The sequence below is a fragment of the Cydia pomonella genome, chromosome 1 (genome assembly GCF_033807575.1).
Source record: "Cydia pomonella isolate Wapato2018A chromosome 1, ilCydPomo1, whole genome shotgun sequence".
Classification (NCBI taxonomy): Eukaryota; Metazoa; Arthropoda; class Insecta; order Lepidoptera; family Tortricidae; genus Cydia; species Cydia pomonella.
In genome coordinates this window covers 27,141,409-27,165,177 of record NC_084703.1, presented here as the reverse complement: position 1 = coordinate 27,165,177, position 23,769 = coordinate 27,141,409, and the positions used below count along the sequence as shown (strand labels likewise).

General features: G+C 37.3%; 1 protein-coding gene across 3 annotated transcripts in view; it reads right to left on the bottom strand.

Annotated features, from left to right (window-relative positions):
* LOC133527580 (diacylglycerol kinase eta) overlaps positions 1-23,769 on the bottom strand; it is a 137,057-nt gene that overhangs the window by 100,990 nt on the left and 12,298 nt on the right. For 2 of the 3 annotated variants that reach the window (XM_061864640.1, XM_061864649.1), the window contains exons 2-3: positions 16,258-16,368; positions 2,124-2,204 (exon numbers count right to left, since the gene is read on the bottom strand). In XM_061864640.1, coding sequence (XP_061720624.1) covers positions 2,124-2,204; positions 16,258-16,368 — 192 coding nt within the window. Of the gene's footprint in view, positions 1-2,123; positions 2,205-11,221; positions 13,226-16,257; positions 16,369-23,769 lie in introns of those variants that run through there. The other variant, XM_061864659.1, reaches the window with a different exon arrangement.

Genomic DNA, 23,769 nt, shown 5'->3' with positions numbered 1-23,769 from the left:
TTATGGATTATAAGAACATGTTAAACTACCTTTAGTAGACCTCTAATGAGCATATTTTTGTAAATATTGAATTAAAAATATCTTTTAACACACATCACGTAACCCAAGTTGAAACGACATTGAAGATTCTGATGACGTTACAACTCTCGGTTTGACAGTTCGATCAACCAAATTCTCAGTACAAAATGTAATATTCAAGCCGTAGCCATTTTGGTGGTGGCTAAGCTGTGTATGTGTGCGTATAAATGTGTGTGAACAGACCTTGGTATTATGTGTGTATGTACATTTCATAGTATGTGTCAAACCGTAAACTGCGACGTCACACAATTTTCAAAGAGCGTTTTTGTTAATTAAACATATTTAGTGCTTTTATTAGGGTAAAAGTTGAATTTTAGGACAACGTTTGGTTAAGGGCTTACTAAAACCGCGAATACCGGTTTGTAAGCCACGCCCGCTAGCTTCCTCCCTCCTCGCAAGCACGCACACAATATGGAAGCGTTCCGCGGAGTCCGCGGCGCACGTGAAGGTGAAAGCTCCATCTAGCGTTGCAAAAGTTAACTACTATTATACGCGGTCGGCCAGAAACTTAATTCTGAGAAAATAGAAAAAGATGGCGTTATTACTTGTTACTAGAAAATAAAATTAAAAACAAAATACCTTTTTACAAAGTACCTAGCTTAAAATAAAACTTGAACCCCATACAAACTTTCCCACCCTTTTAACCCCCTTAGGGGCTGAATTTCTCAAAATCATCATTTCCTAAACCTTATGTGGTCTAATACAAACATTTCAATGCCAAAATTAGCTAAATCGGTCCAGCGGTTCTCGAGTTTATGCGTGGCTAATAAACGCATTTAATTTTTATCTAAATAGATAGATAGAAGATAGATAAATAAGCTTGCTCATAATAACTTTAAAAAAAATTACTTTCTACCCTTAGGTGGGAAAAGCGATTTTCCACCCGGCTATCTGCTCATGAAAATCACACTTTCCGAACAGGAGAGATGAAAAATCCATTTCATTTGCGAATGAATCACAATAAATAAATATTGGTTACATGACAATTATACATTCACAGATGTTTACGTACACCTACAAGTATCCCTTAAACTTAAATGACATTATCAATTCAGCAGAAATTTATATCACGATGGTAAAAACATTTCAAAAATTAATGTCAAAGGTTAACTGGAAGAGATCAGAGAAAGAGGCATATGTTCAGCAGTGGACGCATATATGCTGAGAAGAAGAAGAAGAAGAGAGATCAGATACTTTCAGTATTGTTATTTTCTTTGTTTTACAGTCGAGAAGTTGTTCTGTTGATGATTTATAGTTCTTTTTAGGGTTCCGTAGCCAAATGGCAAAAAACGGAACCCTTATAGATTCGTCATGTCCGTCTGTCTGTCCGTTTATGTCACAGCCACTTTTTTACTTAGTTATGTACAGTGAGTCGTACACTATATTAGTCATATAAAATTTAGCGGGAGTATTGAATATAGAAATTTGATATTGGCTGAATGCCATTGGGGGTCATAGACAGGGCTTTAATTTTTATGTTTAGTTCCAAAAATGGCCTTGTGTCACTAGTAGTACGAAGGTGTACGTTCGGTCATATGCATTTACTTACCGATGTGATTTGATCTAATATCTTGATTATTTACGAAAGTCTTCTTGTTTTCTTATTTTTCCATGTAGGGTAACCACACTTTATTTTTTATGAATTAAATTATTTTATTATTATTGATTTATTTGGAAACTTACAACGTACAAAGAAGGCTTATTTTAACAACTGGGTTAAGGTAACATCTATTATAACACGCATTCTAAAACATAGACACAACCTAGTCTTTTTTTTGTATTTGTACCAATTGGAAGTCATAAAGGCAGACATTTTTGTCTGACTCCCACGGACCAATCACGGCACGGAACTCGCTCACCACGTACCCCGCACCCCTGTATTTTTGGCATCATCGGTTTCATTGAATAATTACTGGAAGCTACGTCTTTAGGATATATTGTCTGTGGTACAGACCCATCCGGCATTCAGATTGAAAATTGTGTAAAATAGATTACAATAGAGAAAACCTCGGAAGAAATCTAGCAAATCGAAGAAAGTTACTCACTTGAAAACTATTATTAGCGTTGTTGATACGGCATTCAGCGAATGTAGCGTCTTCTAGTTCAAACTCATCCCACAATTGGCTCTGAAACAATAACAGCAACTTATCATTCTGATCTGATCTGACAATCCTAGTATTACAGTTTGGCAAGCCATTTCCGTCAGTAGAAAAGGGCATCAAAGGGTCTAGCAGGCTAAGCGAACTAGAGGTGCTCCCAACGACGGATTTGGTCATTCTTTCAGGTGGTGTACTGGCAAGTCCTAAGAACACTCTATGCTTAATATCAATCCTCGATCTTCTTTTGTTTTCGAGTTATTCAGGATAATGTAAATAATCAGCGTATCATTGAAAGTGGCAAATTTTGTAAACTGTTCAAGTTAGATTAACGAAACAAAATTATATTTGACAATAATAAAATAGACTACAAAATACACATTTTTACTTTTACTTCATTATGTAAAAAAACATTTTATTTTTATTCAGATTTATTTTTTTACTTCAGAATTATTATATTTTTTTGACTCTGTCATAGGCGTCTGTACCGCCTTAAATGAATGGAGGTACAGACACTGGTTCTTTTATATATAGCATAAGCTTGCTCACCATAACTTTAAAAAAAAGACTTTGTACCCTAGGGTGGGAAAAGCTATTTTCCAGCCGGCTATCTGCTCACGAAAATCACACTTTCCGAACAGGAGAGATGAAAAAACAATTTTGAGGCTGTTTGTTTGTGGGACTGGTGGCACAGGAAAAAGTTATATAATACAATTAAAAGTTGGGTTATGAAGCAAATTAATAAATGAAGGCGTGTAAAAAAAAAACTGTAAATTTCAAGCCACTGTAATTTTGTTTCTAAGCAAGATGACTACGGCTTTCTTACCGCAATAAAAAGTCTTATTATTATATTATATATTCCCATATAAATCAAACTCGTTTTACGCTGTTCGACTTTACACCAGTAAATAGAAGAGATAACTGAAAATTGGGCTTTTCCAAAAAGCAAGAAAATTTGCAACATCCTACATGCCTGATTTCGAAACATTTAAAATTACCTCGAAGTTTCGTGCATTTCATAATAAATAACTAATTCAGTATGTTGTTTCTTGAGAGGCTTGGAAGCGGTAGATCTCTAGGAACAAGTGACCCTGGCCCATCACAAAGATTGCTAATAGAATTTGCGAAAACGAAGCATACCTGTCATAATTATCGTAAATACTGGGGTACATATGCGGCTAAAGTGCAACGAACTACGATAAAATCAGTTGAGTTCTTCGTACGAAAGTTAGGATAGCTAAAGTTACAAAAAATGTGTGTTACCTAATTCTAGACCAAGTCGAAAATCATACAATTTCCTTCGTACAAAAATCGCATTTGGCAGTTGACATAGAGCTCCAAACGTTCTGCAGTGCTATTCTCTTAACTATTATTGGGCTGAAATCAAAAGTGTATTAAACAGCCAAACGACGGTAACGAATACCCAAATTAAAAGTTTTGTTCTCAATCGCATTAGTTTTTTTATTTTTTTATTCGAAGGTTACAGTTTTATTTCGGTACACCCTTAGTTGCAGTATCTGCACTTAATGCAAATGATCTAACAATACACAGACTGCTACGGTTATCGCTCGAAATCATTCAAAAATTGAATAAAATAAAATCTCTATATAGCTGCACTTAATTTAAACGGTCTAACAATACACAGACGGTTGTTGCTTGGAATCATTCAAAAATGTAATTAAATAAAATCTCTATATGTTACCATTTTCAGATTACAACTGTAGTTTGTATGAAGACGTTTGTAGTGTAATTATTTATAAGTTTATTAAAAATGTCAATGTGAAATCTATTAGTAAACTAAAACTAAAGTTTAGTGAATGGGTTACTGCAGGTATTTATAAATGTAGAACAAGACTTTATGAACTTTCTGGAAAAAGGGAGCTGAACAAAAATTCAAATTTCTTGGACTTTGTAAGGAACTACTCAAAAATCTTCAAGAGAGTGTGTTTAACAGTCAAGACAATAGTTATTTGTACAAGAGAGCAAAGTTTGATATTTCTTCCAGTGCTTATTTTGAGTCCCGTGCAAGATTCTATAATAGATCTGATTTAGAATCATGAGCGTAGTAAGGGACTCAAAAGCGCACGAGATGTAAATAACTTTGATTTACACAAAACTTTTCACGACAGCAGTGAGAACATATTTGGAAGGTAAAAATACAACCTGAAAAAATGTAATCCGTCTTCATCGCTATTTCACTCATGTTTTCTTAAGGTATTGTAACAATTAAGTTTAATTACTGCAATAAAACATCACGAAAGAAATGTCAATAAAATAATACGGAAATAATGAAATAACGAACATCAATTGTCTGTTCAATCGACAATTTTTTTTTGTAATAACAAGTTTTGTAAGATACTTACGGCCCGAAATGCGGATACAACTGTTTGTCAATTATAGTAGAGATCATCAAAAGTAAGTAGATTTTTTTCCTTTGCGTAGCAATTGCTTTTATTTTTTTTAAGTTTATTGTTTTGACTGTATCATAAAATACGTAAAATATGGTGTTTTTATTTAATTTTATACTTTTATTTCATTAATTAATTATTACGAATGACACTCGTATCGAAACACGATGCGGTCTGACTTATTTCGAGGATCTATTATGAACCGTCAATATACCGTTGAATTACGTTTTCACTTTTTTGTCTCTTCCTTTTTGCTAATGACGTGAAAAGGATAAAGACAATAGAATCCAAATATTGGGAACTTGTATTAGTCCAAGCACGTTGAAATGACATTCGAATATAAAGGTCACTTGAATGTTATTGTGTCTCACTCAGCGAGCAAAATGCGATTTTGCTTACTGTTTTAAAGCACCAAATTACCCTTGTTCGAGCTGCTGATTTGAAAACTATATTAGTTCTAATCTGAAAGTATCTGACAAGAAAGTGAAGGCAACATGGAATATAATTCTGCATAGGGAAACTGGTAAATGTATATCACGCGATTTTGACAATCGTCGGATAAACAACTTATAATGTCAAACAACGATGTCGCCTCGGTCTTTTTACCTTAGCAATAGAACACAAACAGTTGTTGTAAAGAAAACTCAGTATGGCAAAACTGCAGTTCAATTAGGAGTGGCACAAGGTTCTATTTTGGACCCATTTCTGTTTTTGGTTTATATAAATGATTTGCCATGTATAGTAGAAAACCTTTGTGGAGTTCTTTTTGCTAATGATACATCACTACTTCACCAGTTCAAAAATGCTACTTAAAGGCAGAGAGAACTACCAAACATAAGAAAACATTTGTGTGCAATCTGAAACTGATACGTTTAGCTCGAGCTTCACACTCGCTTAGTCAATAAAACATATGAAATTCAAGTGCAAAAAAAAATACAAACAGTAATATCTGCATACACATCCTGGAATCGAACCTGGACCTTCGCTGTTTCCACCTATTTATCAGCGGCTGTTTGCTAACTGCGCCACTATAGCATATACCTAAGTCGGTGAAATTAGGCTACTTATTCTTTAGAAAAACTTAAAACAATATAGGGCCAATATAAAACCCTCGTTCTGAGGTGCTGGAGAGCCGTGAAAAGCTTGTGTCCGATATTGAGAGCACTCTATCCAGAGTTTCGGTGTAGGGTCGGGACAATTTAGTCCAATTCAACCCCACGAAGACACAAGTTTGCGCGTTTACCGCTAAGAAAACCCCATTTACTGTGGTCCCACAGTTCCAAGGCACAGCTCTTACCATATCAGGGAGTATTGGGATCCTTGGTGTCGACATTTCCAGTGACGTCCAATTTCGTAGCCACCTGGAAGGGAAGGTGTGCTCAATAAAGCTAGGCGATACTTTACTCCGGGGCAAAGACTGCTACTATATAAATCGCAAGTCACACCCCACATGGAGTACTCTGCTGTCACCTTTGGGCAGGAGCACCTGGATGCCAGCTTGGACCCTTCGACTCAGTCCAAAGGCGCGCTGTACGAATCGTCGATGATCCCAAACTCACAAGCGGCATTGAACCATTAAGTCTAAGGGGAGACTTTGCCTCCTTGTGTGTATTCTACCGCGCTTGTACAATGGGCTGTGCTCTAAAGAATTGTTTGACATGATGCCAAAGGCCACTTCCTAACACCGCACCGCTCGCCGTCGGCAGGGTGTTCATCCTCATACCCTAGAGCCTAAATGGTCGCGCACTGTGCGATTTAAGAGGAATTTCCTCCCGCGGACGCTCCGGCTGTGGAATGAGCTCCCTGCCGAGGTTTCCCGAGGGTATACAGTATGGGGTTCTTCAAAAAAGGAGTGTACAGATTTTTAAAGGGTCGGCAACGCGCATGTAACACCTCTGGAGTTGCAGGCGTTCATAGGCTACGGTGATTGCTTACCATCAGGCGGCCCATAGCCCACCCCCAACATGTCACGCAAAATAGGCGCAAGTCGTCGAGTTGCGGAAAAATCGCCCGAATACAATACAATACCATCAGGCGGGCCGTATGCTTGTTTGCCACCGTCGTGGTATAAAAAAAATATATAAAATCTTACACATTTTTTCGCCTAAGGATCCGCCAACCTCTCTCTCTGTTATATGCAGATGATTTGCAACTATTCGCCCAAGTTTCTGTTGATAATATGGATACTGCCATTTCCCTCATCAACGATGACCTAGTCCACATAGCTGAATGGTCCGGTAGCTTTGGCATCACTATCAATCCGGCGATATGTCAGGCTATTATTCTGAGAACCCAACATCAACTAGTGAAGTTTGGTGCGGTTTCTGTCGCGCCAATTTTGTTTGATGGCACCGTCATTTCAGCATCTAAACAATAAACGGAAGAGGACAAGGAGAGACTTTACACCTCCAAATTTAATGTATTATTAATATATTAACTATAGAGACTACACATCTCTGTTATACACCGTGTTTTTTTTTTGATTTGCGTTCGCTGTTTCCACCGAACGCCGTTTGATGTATTTCCAGGGTGCATTCCTGAGCTTAAATTAGGTGACTTTCTCAAAGACACCGATATTCTAATTAACTCCATTTCGGAGATAATCAATCATTAATTTTTATCTTATAAGGCCCTTATGAGCGTGTACACTTGCCTTAGACCTGTTTACTTATTGATTAGTGTTTTTGCGAGTTCATACATTTGCTACTAAACGTAAGTACTATCTCGGACGATCGACGTTCGAAATGACATTGATATGTCACAGTTTTCATAGTTAAGTACTTTTTATAAAAATAAAAATAGTAAAAAAAAAAATTCTTTTTAAATAATAACTATGCCATTTAGTTTCCTTAAACGTACTTGCCGATACCCCGAAGTTAACGAAATTCAATAAAAACACGGTGTATTGTAGTAATTATTTATTTTTAGGATTAGTCATGTTTTGGCCCAGGTATTGGCTGTTATATTTATAAATTTTGTTTTGTATTTTTCATGTCACTATATGATATTACTGTAAATGTTTTGACTTGTAAAAAGCCCTTGAGGCCTACTTGCAGGAAAAAAATAATAATTTTGAGCGACTTAGTAACTCTTTCCACGGCTAGAGGAAGATCTTATTTTTGGATAATGGCCGCGGTGAAGGCATTTTTAAGGGTCTACAAGTTATTATTATTCTTTTGCACTCTGGTCTATAGAAACGATGGTCTATGTATATAAACTTATTAGGAGACAATATTGAACAATAAAATATGTTTTTAACCATGTGATGTCTTTAATACTAATTATTAGGTATTACTTTTGGATTACTCCTCGTATATTCAGGTATTTGATTTGATTCACGCGAATACGTTTTTTTTTATACACATTCTTTAACCTAACTCTGCTATAAGCTGAATTGGTACGTCAAACTGTTATAGACCTAGAGCATGTTACTAAGATTAATCATTCAATCTTTTTGTAATTGCTGGTAAGAACGTTGAAAAAAGATTAAATTGACAATGACAAATTCAAAAATCATAACATTACGCTACTACGAATTTAAATTGATAAATACCTATCAATTCGCATTTCAAATGCCAGGTGCATAATATCTTTACACTTTTATTGAGCGCTTTGATATGGTAAGACTTTACGCTCGAACCAACTTTACAGAGTAAACCCGAGAAGGATTTCAAGAACGTTGCCCCGAATCACCAGTGCCGACACACAACCTGATTCGTAGCATAGTTCAAAATCTCCGGGACTATGGACAGTTTACATTTCCCAGCTCATGCACAAGCGAGAGAAAGGCATTACTAGAACAACTTCTGAATTTCGTGACCCTAGAATCGCAATCATTCTTTATAATGCCTATGTTCGCAGCAAGCTTGAGTACAATTCTATCGCATGGGACCCTCGGGAAGCAAAATATAGCATTATGGTATTACGGGTACTACCCGTACTTATTTCCATCATCCTTTGTATTGGCAATGGTAGGGATACGTAGTCACTCGAGCTAAGGCGTAAGCAAACGCTTGCCTTACACTATTGTCTGCTTCTAAGAAATCATATTGACAACCCATCCGTTCTGGAGCGTATGCGTATTTTTATCCCAGATAACTACATAGCTGCAGTAGGGCGTAGCGCACGTAGAGCCAGAAACCTTTCCGCATATCCAAATGTTCGCACCTATCACGGTTCAAACCGACCCACGTACCGAGCAATAGAATTACTAAATAACTTCATAGCTACAGTAAATAACCGGCCAAGAGCATGTCGGGCCACGCTCAGTGTAGGGTTCCGTAGTTACTCTTCCGTCACAATAAGCTAAACTGGAGCTTAAAGTATAGTAAATTGTTAACCAAGGGATGAAACGGTACCTTTCACCCGAGTTAAACAAATAGGCAAATTTGCATAATCAGTACCTAATTAAAGTAAGTCTTTTTACTATGAAGGGAAAACTTTTAGCGATAACTCAAAAACAGCTAAACTGATCATGTCCGCTATAGTTTTCATTTAATGTCTTTCTTAAGCTCTACTTCCACGATTTTTTTCATATTTTTTGGACCTATGGTTCAAAAGTTAGAGGGGGGGGGGGGGACTCATTTTTTTTTCTTTCGGAGCGATTATCTCCGAATATATTCACTTTATCAAACAATGTTTCTTGAAAACCCCTATTAGTTTTGAAAGACCTTTCTAACGATACCCCATACTCTAGGGTTGAAGCGGAAAAAAAAATTCACCCCCACTTTACTTGTAGGGGAGGTACCCTAAAAAAATTAAATTTTTAGATTTTATTGTACGACTTTGTCGGCTTTATTGATTATATATCCATGCCAAATTTCAGCTTTCTAGCACTAACGACCACGGAGCAAAGCCTCGGACAGACAGACAGGCAGACAGACAGACAGACAGACAGACAGACAGACAGACAGACAGACAGACAGACAGACAGACAGACAGACAGACAGACAGACAGACAGACAGACAGACAGACAGACAGACAGACGGACATGGCGAAACTATAAGGGTTCCTAGTTGACTACGGAACCCTAAAAGCGCAGACATATTCTCAGACAAGTGGTCGTCCCTACAACGTAGTATGAGTATCAGGTTTTTTTAAACTCTACCTATGTTACTTAATATCAGTTTTTTTTTTAATCTCTATGTAACTTAGTAAAACATTATATGTATGTTTAATTTTAGAGATAGTTCTAAAAGTGTATAATGTGTGTAATAGAAGTTTACTAATTTTATGATCTGTACCCCTAGTGTAAATTTAGTCGATAGCGAAACGTGACGTACGCGTTTGCGTTAAGTCTCATTTTGTATGGGTTTTTGAACAGCGCGCCAAGCGGGACGTTTTGGAAAGTCATAAATCTCATACAAAATGACACTTAACGCAAACGCGTACGTCACGTTTCGCTGTCGAAAATATTTACACTAGGGGTACTGTACCCCTAGTGTAAATAAATTCGATTTTGAAACGTGACTTACGTGACGTACGCGTTTGCGTTTAGTCTCATTTTGTATTAGATTTAGAAAGTTAGATATATTCATGCTCTCCTCATTTTCAACGTGACGTCCATAATTACTTGGACAATGAATACCTTGCACGTTGGATAGGCCGAAATGGACCCATACAATGGCCAACGCGTAGTCCTGACTTAACGCCTTTGGACTTTCTTTGAAATCAAGAGAAGTGTTTATGAGCAGAGGTATCCGACACAGTGGCAGAGCTTCGTCTTAAAATCGAATTCGTACTAAGGAGAGTAAAAGACAACACCAGGACACGGGCACAGTTGTGTGATGAATTAGGAGGCGACCATTTTGAACACTTGTTAAGTACGTGTGAAATTAGCGTTATTTTAAAATAAACAACGATTAACAACCAATAAGCGTGTTTGCATTAAATGTACAGTGTAGGTTTCTAAAATACACATGATGAGTTGTTTGATAACCTAAGTAGGCTCGATTAATAAAATAAAATAATTCTACATAACAAGTGGTAGTTTAAGCTACAGACCAAGTCTTGTCAAATAGGGTCGGTGTTTTTACTAATTAAGATCATTATTAATAAAGTTTAATTGTTTGCTTCTAGACTTAATGCAATGAATTTGCCTTAAAATACTGTGATAGAAACAAAAAAATGTGTTGACGACTTAGGTTTCACTCTGAACATTATTGGCGCAGCAAATGAATCAAGCTCATAAGTCATAACCTATCGGACCTATGAAAGTAGTTCGGATCCACTCATGAGCTACACTCCAGATTAATGGAAATGGGTGGGAAATTTCTCCAGACAAAACTTAAAACCTATTCCAACGAGATTTAACAATTACAAGCGACATTAATATCCTGCTTCTAATCTACGAGTCATGTACTTATAGGCACGAGTATTAAAAAAAGGACAATCTATTTATTGACACACTTAAAAAGGCAGTGCAAAGGTACGTAGTCTAAAATAATATGCAGATCACAAGATGTTGATTATTTACAGGCTTGCAATTTTAACCTCGCCAAAGTAGAATTACAACTTGTACTTAATATGTTTAAAACGATCGCAAAGGCCATATTAAAGTGGGTAAATTTTTACCCATTTGTGTAAATGGCACCTTCAATTATATTAATTAATTTATGTAAGTCGATAATATTACTTACCCAATTGTTATCCAATTCGTGACATGAAATTTGGTGATATGGCACAAAAAATGGATAATGGATTGAAAACAGAACGAGGTCAGTGAAATTGTATCTAAAGATCAAGTATTAAGTGTAACACACCTACAGATACTGAAATTACAAAAGAGTTAATAAAACAAAATAGATTCCAGTAATAATTTTGAGTGGAAGATTGAAAATGCGACCGAGACGTCAAGCGTGGAGCCGCGTAGAGCGAGTCTCACGCGTGATGCGCGAAGCGCGACTGGCTGAAACTGCTGTGACGGCAGGCGAGGCCTTTCGAGCGGCCAAGGAGGTGGCGGCGGGCGGCGGCGCCGAGCGGTCTAGGGAGGGCAGGTGCTCGCTCTCACACTCGCACTCCGGCCGTGAGTGCCAATCCCGCGGCCCGGCCCTCCCGTGCTGCCTCTTTAAATATTTCGTAAGGACATATTTAAACGTTATGGCTAACATGACAATGAAACTTTAATATAGCTACATCAAACACATAGTTGATATTGCTGATCTGAACCCCTAGTGTAAATTTATTCGATAGCGTGACGTGTCGCTTGGCGCGCTGTTTCTAAATCCCATACAAAATTAGACTTAATGCAAACGCGTACGTCACGTTACGCTATCGAATAAATTTACACTAGGGGTTCACTACTAAATAAAAAACTACACAAACTATTTTAAAACGCAAAACATGAGCTATGTCTAATGTTCGATCAAGTGACAACATTAATAAGATCTTAGTTACACGTAGTATAGCTGTTTAGGGTCGGCAACGCGCATGTAACATCTCTGGAGTTCCAGGCGTCCACAGGCCACGGTGACTGCTTGCAATCAGACGGGCCGTATGATTGTTTGCTACCGACGTAGTATTAAAAAAATATGTTTAATAAGTCCACTATTAACATCGTATCCACTAAGTTATGAGGGTTCATAAAAACGACGAATCGATTCGAGGAAAGGTATAGGTACATAGTGCCCTTGCACTTCGCTTTGCTCGTCTTGGCAAAGCCGTAATGCCAGACAAACTGTGGTTTTTGTGTTGATCAGATTACATTACGAGTATAATAATAGTTCATGTGACTGCTACATAATGAAAGGCATTAAAATACGAGTGTGGGTTCATGGAAAGGATGAAATGAGTTTCATAAAAGGATCACACGAGTATTTTAATGCCTAACTATGAACAGTTACATATACTGCTTTATCTACATCAATATCATATGATTCAACCAAACAAAGTAATTTTATACATACAAACTAATTAAACGTCAAAATGGTGGTATTAATGCATACTTTTTGCGCATGTCACGCATCCGTTGTTTTTATTTAGAGATAAAGTAGAGCCGGGGCCGACTGCCATATATCAAGTGATATGCGAAATTTGTCAAATTTTTTTGCAACTGACACTACATATCAGAATAGCGGCCAAATAAAATTTCTTTATTTTTCAGAGATGTTGTAAATTTGAATGTAATCAAGGTATCAGTTATCGATAAAGTAAAGTTAAAATTACAATGCACCTACAGATACAGGTTTGTTAATATAGGCCATTAGTTTATTGTTTCTGAATATTTAATAGGGAGGTTAAGATACTTGTGATATAGATGTAGATAAAATAATATTTTTTGGTCATTGGAAATAACTGCACGTATAGAAGTATTATTACTGAAGCTTAATACTGCACAATGCAGTAATTTTAATTTAACCAACAATATAGGTATGTTACACGAGTATACGAGTCACATGAAAGCATCCGAGTATGTAGCTTACAAAACAACTGATCATAGTATGTGCGTAAAGTGCTACTGAATATCCGATTTACGGGAACGCCCACTTGCCATCTCCATCCTACTGCGTATATAAGGTTTTTTAATTAGATGTCTATAGCTTGTTTCCAATTTTGTGAAACGCTTGTAATACGTTCTATATTAACCAAACATTGCCCTCAAATTCAAGTATTACGCTAAAAACGGCTTTAAATATGTTAAATCTCGGTTAATCGCCTAAGAACTGTCAACAGTGTCAAACCGAAAGTTGTGACGTCATCAGAATCTTCAATGTCGTTTTGACTTGGGTCACATGACGTGTGTCAAGAGATATTTTAAATTCAATATTTACAAAAATATGCTCATTAGAGGTCCACTAAAGGTAGTTTAACATGTTCTTATAATTCATAAGAATTTATTGGGATACAATTCTGCCTCAAGATTTGTACATGGAAACAACCCTATTCTCAAAAATAATCACTACGAAAGTAAAAAAAGTGTGTCGTCTCCTCGCACTTTTTTATTTTTGGAACGAAGTTCCTTATAATAGGATCGTTGGCGGAAAAAAGTGTAAGCTCTTTCCGCCACGGCCCTCTTTTGTTTAAATTCTTTCTCGGGTAGTAACCTAATTCAATCGACTTACCTATCGCAGTTGACCAACAAGCCGCTTAGAAACAGTTGGTAAAAGTGACGATCCGGGTTCGATCCCCGGACGTGTATGCAGATATTACATTTTGGATGTTTTTTGCACTTGAATTTCATATTCTTAATTGACTAAGCGAGTGTCTAGCTCTTGCTAAGCGTATCAGTTTCAGCTTGAACAAAAATGTTCTTTATGGTTGGTTGTTCTCCCTGTTGTAAGTCGCATTTCTGTAAGACCATTTGCCAGCAAGCAGGTTACCGTATTTGGAGAGAGGGTGAAGTCGTTTCTCATCTTCTATACATGGACGACCTCAAACTGTTTGCATCAAATAACTAAGACTTGATGGTGCTATTGAAAACCACAGAAGTTTTCAGTACCGCCATCAAAATGGAGTTTGGTGTCGATAAATGTACGGTTATACATGTACAGCGGGGGAAGGTTGTAAATTCAACAAATTTACAATTTTCTGAGACAATGTCTTTCAAATCTATCTCTGAATCAGAAACCTACAAATACCTTGGTATGTGACAGTTGTTGGGTATTGAGGACGAGGGTATTAGGCGGTCGATGAAGAAGCGCTTTTTCAGGCGGCTCACAAAAGTCCTTGACAGCCTTTTGTCAGGAGGCAACAAAGTGCGCGCCTTCAACGCCTGAGTAATACTTCTTTTCGCATACTCCTTTGGCATACTAAGGTGGACTCAGACCGAGCTGGATGCCCTGGATCGGAGGGTCCGGCTACTGCTCATCACACACCGTATGCTACACTCACGCTCGTCAGTTATGAGATTGTGCATCCCACGGAAGTGTTGAGGTCGAGGCTTCCTAAACGCCAAAGATCTCCACAGCTGCGAGGTGTGCAATCTCAGGAATTATTACCTTAACAACAAGTGTGGGATGCATCGTGATGTGGTGGCAGTAGACAGGAACCTCACGCTGCTTTCCTTGTCAAACGAGAACTGGCACAAATCTGTGGACCTAAGTACTGCGGATCGTAAGGCGGCATGGGAGAGTAAGGTGCTACACGGGCGGTTCTACAAGGCCCTCCCGGGACCCAACATGAACCTGGTCGCGTCGGTGAACTGGTTAAGATTCGGAGACCTCTGTGGAGAAACAGAGGGCTTTGAATGTGCAATTGCGGACGAAGTTATGATGACGAATAACTACCGGAAATATATCCTGAATGACGATACGGTCGACATTTGTCGGGCATACCGCCGTCCCGGAGAGTCACTCGGCTCGGGCATATCATTTCCAGTTTTTCTCATCTTGGGAACGGTGAGTACTTGCACAGACATAATCTCGTAGCCAGGATTCCTCACCAGCAACTTGCTCTTCTATACGACCCTGTGGACCGCGTAGTACCGTACTGCAATTATTCACCTTTTGCCAGTTCTCTAAAATGGTCGTGCCACGCTTTGTTAGGATCGATCTATCATCACTGACAAGACCATTGTAGCCAATAAGCCTGACATCGGGATAATAGATCGATCGCAACGCCAGGCCGTGCTCGTCGACATCACCATCACCCATGATGAGAATCTTGTGAAAGCCAAGAAGGAGTCCAGCAAGTACCTAAACTTGGCTCACGAGATAACCGCCATGTGGGATGGTGATTCGGCGATCATTATCCCGATATAGCACAATCGGATTAAGAGATTGTAGAATTTAATAAGCTTTAATGTTTCCTTATACTATATTTTCATAAAGAATGTAGATTTAAAGTAAAACGCGAATTTCTCCTGGATGGGAAACATTTTCCAAGATGGCAAGATGGGTTTCGAGGTCCCCAAATGTCAAATGGTGTGGGCATGAAAAAGGGGACTTTAATTAATATACATACCAAATTTCATGACTGTTCTAGAAATTTCGAGGTTGGTCTTAATCCGATTGTGCTAATAGTCGTTTCAGTGAACGGTCTCATAGCGAAGAGTCTCGACCAACACTTTGGGACTTGTGCACAAATCACGCGAGGTTTTTTCGGCTACTTTTTTGACGGCCCTGAACTCTGGTAGCTTGGGGCCTGCCCCGCTGCTGGCGACACCCTAGGTTAGGTTTTTTATAATGTGTATATATGTATTTTGCTTTCTTTTTGTATGAGTTTTTATTTTACTTTTATATTTTTATTATAAAATGTCTAACCTAAGACCGAAGATAAATAATAAAAAATAATAATAATAATATAGTTCGTTCCAACCGAGTGTTTCATGAAACTCACTCATTTCTTTATTAACCGACTTTAATTTCATAGAATGAGGAGGTTCTGTATTCGATTGCGGCTATTTTCATTTTTTTTATATCTTTAGATCGGTTAAAATTTCAAACCTCAAACTCGGTATAATAATAAAGAAAATAGTCATAAACTTTACTTTACTTTACTTTACTTTAAAAGCCTTAGTTGGATTTAACGAAAAAAAAAAACGTGAAAAATTGGGTACTGATACGAAACTACCCGACTCGTCCTTGGAAGGTTTTGAAATTTTCTCAAACTGGGCAGTTTGAAACACAGTATACTTGCATGGTTCTTTGTTGCTTAATTTGTTTCGAATTAAGGTATTGAATCATCGATTATGCGTTGTCTGACGGACTGACTATTTGGGTTTGGCGTATCTACTCACGTCTTTTTCCTTAGCATAATAAAGTGTACGTCCGCGCAGCTTGAAGTACCGTCGTTGCCAACGCTGGAAGCTGCGCGTTTGCTTCATCAGGAATCCTTCCTTGACCACGGGCTGCAAATAATTATATTTTGAAATTAATCAATCATACCTATATTATTTTTGTGTACCTACCACAAAACGTATAATCAATATAAGGATATGATCAATTCTCATAGACGTCAAGTGCAATGACAAATCATTAAAACTTTTCATCTTCATCTAATTGTTCCTGAGATCTGGATGATTTCTATGAAGTTACATATTTCATTTTATACTCTGGCAAGCCAACTTTATAGCATCGAACTATTATTACTACTACGTATAGAACTGGCACAGAGAACCAGTATTTTGCCCCATGAGTGTTGTTGTTTTGACAACAAACCATAGAAGTGGAGCGTGAATCTCGCGACCTACACGCATAAGCGCCATGAATTTTGCGGCGCTTATTTACACGTTTTATTCGCGTGGAATGGAACATGTTGTAATTGAGACTATTTCATTGTTTGGTATGGCTTCTCTGTAGTAATAATAACTCAATGCTCTGTGTACTTAAACATATTGTAATCATGTCGTGTAAAGTGACACAAAATATTTGGTATGTCAAATCCTGAGGCTAAACTGATATTTAAGTTCTATTTTATTTGTCATTTTATGTGCCTAAATTATGGCAAGTTCATCATCTCAGTAGGATGTTTTACGAAATAATACGCCACAATCGAACAGTTCATCATCTAAAAGTTCCTCCTCTTCTCCAAGTAGATCATAATCGACATCTTCCACAACCAGCAGCTCTTCTTGCATGAGTAATTCAAACGCATATTCCATTATACATAGATGGGCCTTCAACATCGAAATTCACAAGACAAAGTATAAGCAGCAGACCTACAAAGAATTATTATCATCAATCACCTCTAAATTCCGATGAAAGCGATGTTGACTTAAGCGACTCGGACCCGACTTACACTATCAATAAGTCTAATTGTAGAGAACATGTACGTAGGTATATCTGATTCTAGGCCCAGTTCTGGTTCTTCGGCTTCTTCCAGATCAACATCCAGGGCACCCAGAGACAACGGTGATTCTGTTCCAGAAGTAACCAGGAGATCCAGAAACCGTACCAGAAATCCATAAAAATGGAAACAAAATGTCGCAAAAAGATTAAGAAATTCAAGAAAATCGTACTTCTCGTCTATAACTAAAAAAGAAGTTCCTGCCCGTTCCATCAAAGGTGTTTGTAAATGTAAACTCAAATGTTCCGAGAATATAAAAGACGCCGATAGACAGACCTTGTTTGCCAGATATTGGTCTATAGGTAATGTTGATTTACAAAGGTCTTATATACGATCTTGCATGATGGAGATTAAACCAAAGTACAAATATACTAATGCTGAAAAGCCTAGATTACCAAATAATGCATTTTACTTTACAGTAAACAATAATAAAATTCGTGTTTGTAAGACCTTTTATATTAACACGCTTGGGATATCTGACCGTCAAATCAGAACAGTGAAACAAAAAACTGACCCACATGGTTTCGTCAGTATGGACAACAGAGGCAAGTATACGTCAAGAAAATCTACGGATCCTCTTCTCATTGAACAAATAAAACAACACATTGAGTCCATTCTCATTTTTTGAGAAATTCAACATCCAGAGAGTATGTCACAGATTCCAGTGAACCTATCTCCGCATCCAATGAGCCTGATAGTACTTCCAGAGAGTTTATAAGTGGTGAGAAAACTATAACGGAACTTTAGAGATTTTGTTAAATTTCAGATAGAGAAAGGTAAACCTAGTTGTGAGTATTGGTTATATTATGACATATTTAATAAAGATTTTAATATCGGATTTTTCCAACCAAAAAAAGACAGGTGCAACTTTTGCATGGAATATGAACTGGGAACCCCCCAATATAAATTAAGTATCCGAAAAGAATTCGAAGATCACATTAATGAAAAAGAATTGTGCCGACATGAAAAGCGCCTAGAACGTCAAAACATAAACGAAACAAATTTTTGTGCAGCCTATGATTTGCAGGCTATCCTGCAATGCCATTTTTTTGTGACCTTTGACCTTTTTTAAAAATCAGGTTTTCTGTGACTTTCAACGTAACTTATAGATTGCCGAAACGAAGGTGTAGTTATACGAGCTTCCAGCTCATTATTTGCCATTCCTAGGCGAAAACCTTTATTTGACTGGGTTACTAAGGAACCGCCAGTACGACGCTCAGACCGGCACGTTTGCACTTTACTTCATGTATCTCCAAAACTAATGCAGATCCCGTTCTCAAACTTTCCAGGCATTTTTTATGAACTACAAGCTACATTTCAAACTAAAAATAAAAAAAATCAAAAATATCGAACTGTATATAAAAATTCGACATGAAATTTTTATTTCCGGTTTTTTGTATGAAAATATCGAAAAAAAATAAAAATTATTATAACTGCGAGAAAGACCAATAGCAACATCAGCTTTTGAAAAATGCACTTCTCCTATTTTATCCATTTTTTAAATGCTTATAAACCAGAAACGGTGCCGAATAAAAATAAAATAAAAGTATACATAAACTCAGGACATCGAGTAGTATAACTATTCCAAATATGACCATATTCTAGGACCTAACATTTTTTTCACTGACATCAGCTTTTGAAAAATGCACTTCTCCTATTTTATCCATTTTTTAAATGCTTATAAACCAGAAACGGTGCCGAATAAAAATAAAATAAAAATATACATAAACTCAGGACATCGAGTAGTATAACTATTCCAAATATGACCATATTCTATGACCTAACATTTTTTTCACTGACATCAGCTTTTGAAAAATGCACTTCTCCTATTTTATCCATTTTTTAAGTGCTTATAAACCAGAAACGGTGCCGAATAAAAATAAAATAAAAATATACATAAACTCAGGACATCGAGTAGTATAACTATTCCAAATATGACCAAATTCTATAACCTGACATTTTTTTCGCTGTCCGCTTGGCGTGAAATGCCCCTAGGTGAGCCCCGCGGACGTGGAAAAAGTTATCAATGCATTGTCTTGTGACAAGGCAGCCGGAGCCGATGGCATACGTGAGAAAGACATCAAGTACCTTCGAAATCAATTAAGGCCTATTATATCCAACCTAGTGAATTTCAACCAATTAAAACAAGCAATTATAAGGCCCATATTCAAGTCTGGGAGTAATCTACCTATAGAGTATACTAACTATACGCCTATAGCTATATTGTCTGTCATCGATAACTCGATAAGACTATAAAAAATGATTGTTAAACAAATTAGTTCTTTCCTGGAGCGCCACGAAATACTTTCAGACACGGAACGTGGATTTAGAAAAAGGGCGCAGTACTGTTTCCTTATTGGGCTTCACTGACTATATTGATGAATGTCTAGACTCCGGTAAACAATTTATAGATCTTTTTATTGATTACAAAAAAAAACTTTTGACACTTTGAACCACGATATTTTATTACAAGCGATGGACTAATGTGGAATACGCGGTCCCACAAATAAGTGTGTCAGAGTTTCTGTGCAATAGGAGGATACGCAGGAGTGACCGGGGAAGCAGCGGTCGTGGAACTCGGGGTGCCGACCGCCTCGGTGTATGGTCCCGTGGGATATGCGATGCACGTCAACAGTATAGAGTAAATATTCTATACGGGGTACCACAAATATTGGGTCCATTATTATTCTTAGAGTATGTAAATGACATTGTTAAAGCTAGTCAGAATCCGATGGTACTATATGCTGATGATAGCACCATTATTATAGAGAAAAACAGTGACATAGACTATGAAAATGCAATTAATACAGATTTAAGACATATTATTAAATGGTTAGAATGTAATAATTTAAAAATTAATTAAGAAAAACTATGATTATGTAGTTTAGTCAAAAGAAGAAAGCCAACACTTACTCGTAATATTACATATCAAGACAAAAGTGTTGATAGAGTGAGTGTAACAAAATTTCTAGGCTTTTTCAATCAATAGCGCTATGTCGTGGAAGACGCATTCCGAAGAAGTATGTAAGAAACTATACCGATTTTCATATGCTCTATACAGATTAGCGAAAACTACCGACCGTAGCACAGTACTAACTGCCTATCATGGATTCGTTTCATAACTCATTTTTTATTACCTAAACACGTAGAACGGCTCTAGAATAGCTATATAGTCTTAGCCTACAGGCTTTAGTGACATAAAAGTGTTTAAGGCTCATCTAAATCTTTAAGGTCCACAGTAGCTATTTTGGCCGCTATAATGCATGTTAAGCAGCTAGCGTTATAGCTCAAAGTGAATTATACAACCGTAAAATCTATATGAGTAACGAACAGCTGCAATTTACACTTAAGGTTCTAAACAGGCGATTAAAAGTATTTTATAGCTCTTTTTATTGCAATCGCTACTTAACTCTCTTTTCTTTTATGACTTACAGTCGAACAAAGAAATTGAGAGTCGCTGTTATAGATCATGTAGTCGCAGGCGAGCGTTATTCAATACCTTAGTACATCTTATACTGTCATTAGAGTCTTAATTACAAGCTAAAGCCTACAGCACCATGTTCAGGTGACCGACTAATCAATAAGAAAAACAAAAACTATAAATTAGAACGTGAAATGGTAAATAAAAATTGTTAGTATTACTCAATATTGAACTAATGTTAATATATGGATATTATTTAATTATTCTAAAACTAAATGAGATGGACCACAAATAAAAATATATTACATTTAGATAAATTTGCAAACGATCAGAGGCCATTAAATTTTTTGTTCATAATACATATATAGTTATTGGCAGTGTAATTAATTTCACACTATCAAAAAACCGCAGATGACGCCGGCATAAATGCACTTATAGTCATTCGCCATTTGAATTTACTTTAAGCTGTCACAGAGTATAAGCTTACGAATAATAATCCAAAATGCAAACATCTGCAACCAAGTGGCAAAAAGTAAAGTAATAAAAAAATACCTTGTTGATTGTTCCAAATGTTGACCATAAATGCAAATATACCATCTATCTGAAAGTATCATCTTTATGAACCTTTACAACTATCTACACAAATAGTAGTCACTTATTTGGCACCGTGCAGCATACGGCTACAAATATCACAATGAACCTCACAAGCCTCAGATATTTAAGGCAATTTTAAATTAATAACAGCGGAGTCAAATAAGGACACAAGACACAGATTTTCAATTCTTTATGTGCAGTCGCAGTCGTCTTGCAATCATGAAGCTACGAATTTAACGAAGTTATGAAACTAGGACTATTTGTGAAAACATAAGTGATGAAGAACAAAAAAGGGGCCAAGTGCGAGTCGGACTCGCGCATGAAGGGTTCCGTCCCATTTAAGACGTATTAAAAAAAATCTACTTACTAGATCTTGTTCAACATTTTACCACTTTGGACACATTTTACCACTTTGGAAGTGTCTCTCGCGCAAACTATTCAGTTTAGTAAAAAATGATATTAGAAACCTAAATATCATTTTTGAAGACCTATGCATAGATACCCCACACGTATGAGTTTGATGATTTTTTTTTTAATTTTATGACGTATTAAGTTTAATTAGTTTAATTTAATTTAATTTTAAGAAGTATATTTATAAGTTAGTTAGTTTAATAGTATGGCTCAGATTTCTCGGGCAAAATTTATTACTTTTAATTGCAAGAGTATTAAACGTTCGTGGGATTGTGTTAGATCGCTATGTAAACAAAGTGATATAGTGGCTCTGCAAGAGACATGGCTTATGCCGCACGACTTAGAAATGCTAGGAAATATGGACTCCGACTTTGGGTTTACGGGGAAGTCAGCGGTGGACTCTGCGGCCGGCATTTTTCGAGGTAGGCCCTTCGGGGGTGTGGCCATATTGTGGCGTAAAAGTGTGTTTCGTCAAGTATCTGTGATACCCTGTAACAGTGATCGAATTTCTGCTATAAAAGTAGTTGTGCATGATAGTCCTATTTTGATATTTTGCGTGTATATGCCTACAGATTCTATGGACAATCGTTTAGAGTTTAGTGACTGTTTGAGCGAAATTGCGGCTATTGCTGAGCAGAGTGATGTGGGTCCAGTGTTTATTCTAGGGGATCTAAACGCTCATCCTGGCGAGTTATTTGGTAACGATATGTTGAGCTTTTGTACTGATCAAAAGTGGTCGTGTATTGATATGCAGTTCTTTTGGGAAACCTCTGATACTTATACTTTTATAAGTGAGGCCCATGGTTGTAGTCGGTGGCTCGACCATTGCCTAGTTACTGAATCCGCTAGTAAATTGGTAGAAAACATAAAAATTCACCACGACATCTTTTGGTCAGATCATTTTCCAATGGAGCTGCAATGTAACCTAGATATAATTAGACCTAGGAAATTAATGTCATATCTTGTACAAAACAATGTTATATGGGGAAATAGAAATGCTATTGAGATAGATAAATATAGGGAATTATGTCAAAAGTCACTCAGACAAATAGATTTTCCTCAGGAGCTTAGTAGCTGTTGTGATAAAATGTGTGATAACTCTGACCATAGGCAAGTAATAGATTCCCTGTATAGAAGAATAATTATGTCCTTGTCCGAGGCTGCTAGTGATGGCCGTAACGCTGTGAGACATGTTCGCGGTAGGAATAAAGCTGGCTGGAATGAACACATCGGGGGCGCGCACTCGGAGGCTCGTCGAAGCTTTCTCAATTGGGTATGTCATGGTAGGCCTAGCTCTGGTCCGCTATACGATGAAATGGTTAAAACTAAAAAATGTTTCAAGAGTAAATTGAAATTCCATCAGAATAACGAGGAACAAACAAGAATGGATAAACTCGTTAATTCTCATAAAGAAAAGAATTTCAAAAGTTTTTGGAAAGAAACAAACAATTTGAAACCTAAGGCGAGTCTCCCGGTGTGCGTGGGCGGCTGTGATAACCATAAAGACATAGCCAACATGTTTCAAAATCATTTTAAGATAAAGCCGAGACTGGCCGGCAATGTGCAGGGTCTTGATGCTGCTGCTGACGTTGCGAGTCACCCTATTCTTATTACAGCTAAAGATGTTGCCTCTGTAATTAATAAAATGACTCGTGGAAAATCTCCAGGGCATGATGGGCTAAGCATCGAGCACCTACAACACGCTGGCCATCACATCCATAGGCTGTTGGCTATGCTCTTTACCCTTGGTTTGAGACACTCCTACTTACCAGACCAGTTTTTGAAAACGGTTGTTGTGCCAATAGTAAAAAATAGAACCGGCTATGTATCTGACGTCAATAATTATAGGCCAATCTCTTTGGCCACAATTGTAGCGAAGGTTCTTGACGGTGTGCTTGAGCGTTACCTCAGTAGATACGCAGTGTTAGATGATAGACAATTTGGTTTTCGTGCTAGTCTGCCTACTGAGAGTGCTATTTTGGTTCTGAAGCACACCGTCAGGTACTACACTGACAGGAAGACCCCCGTGTGCGCGGC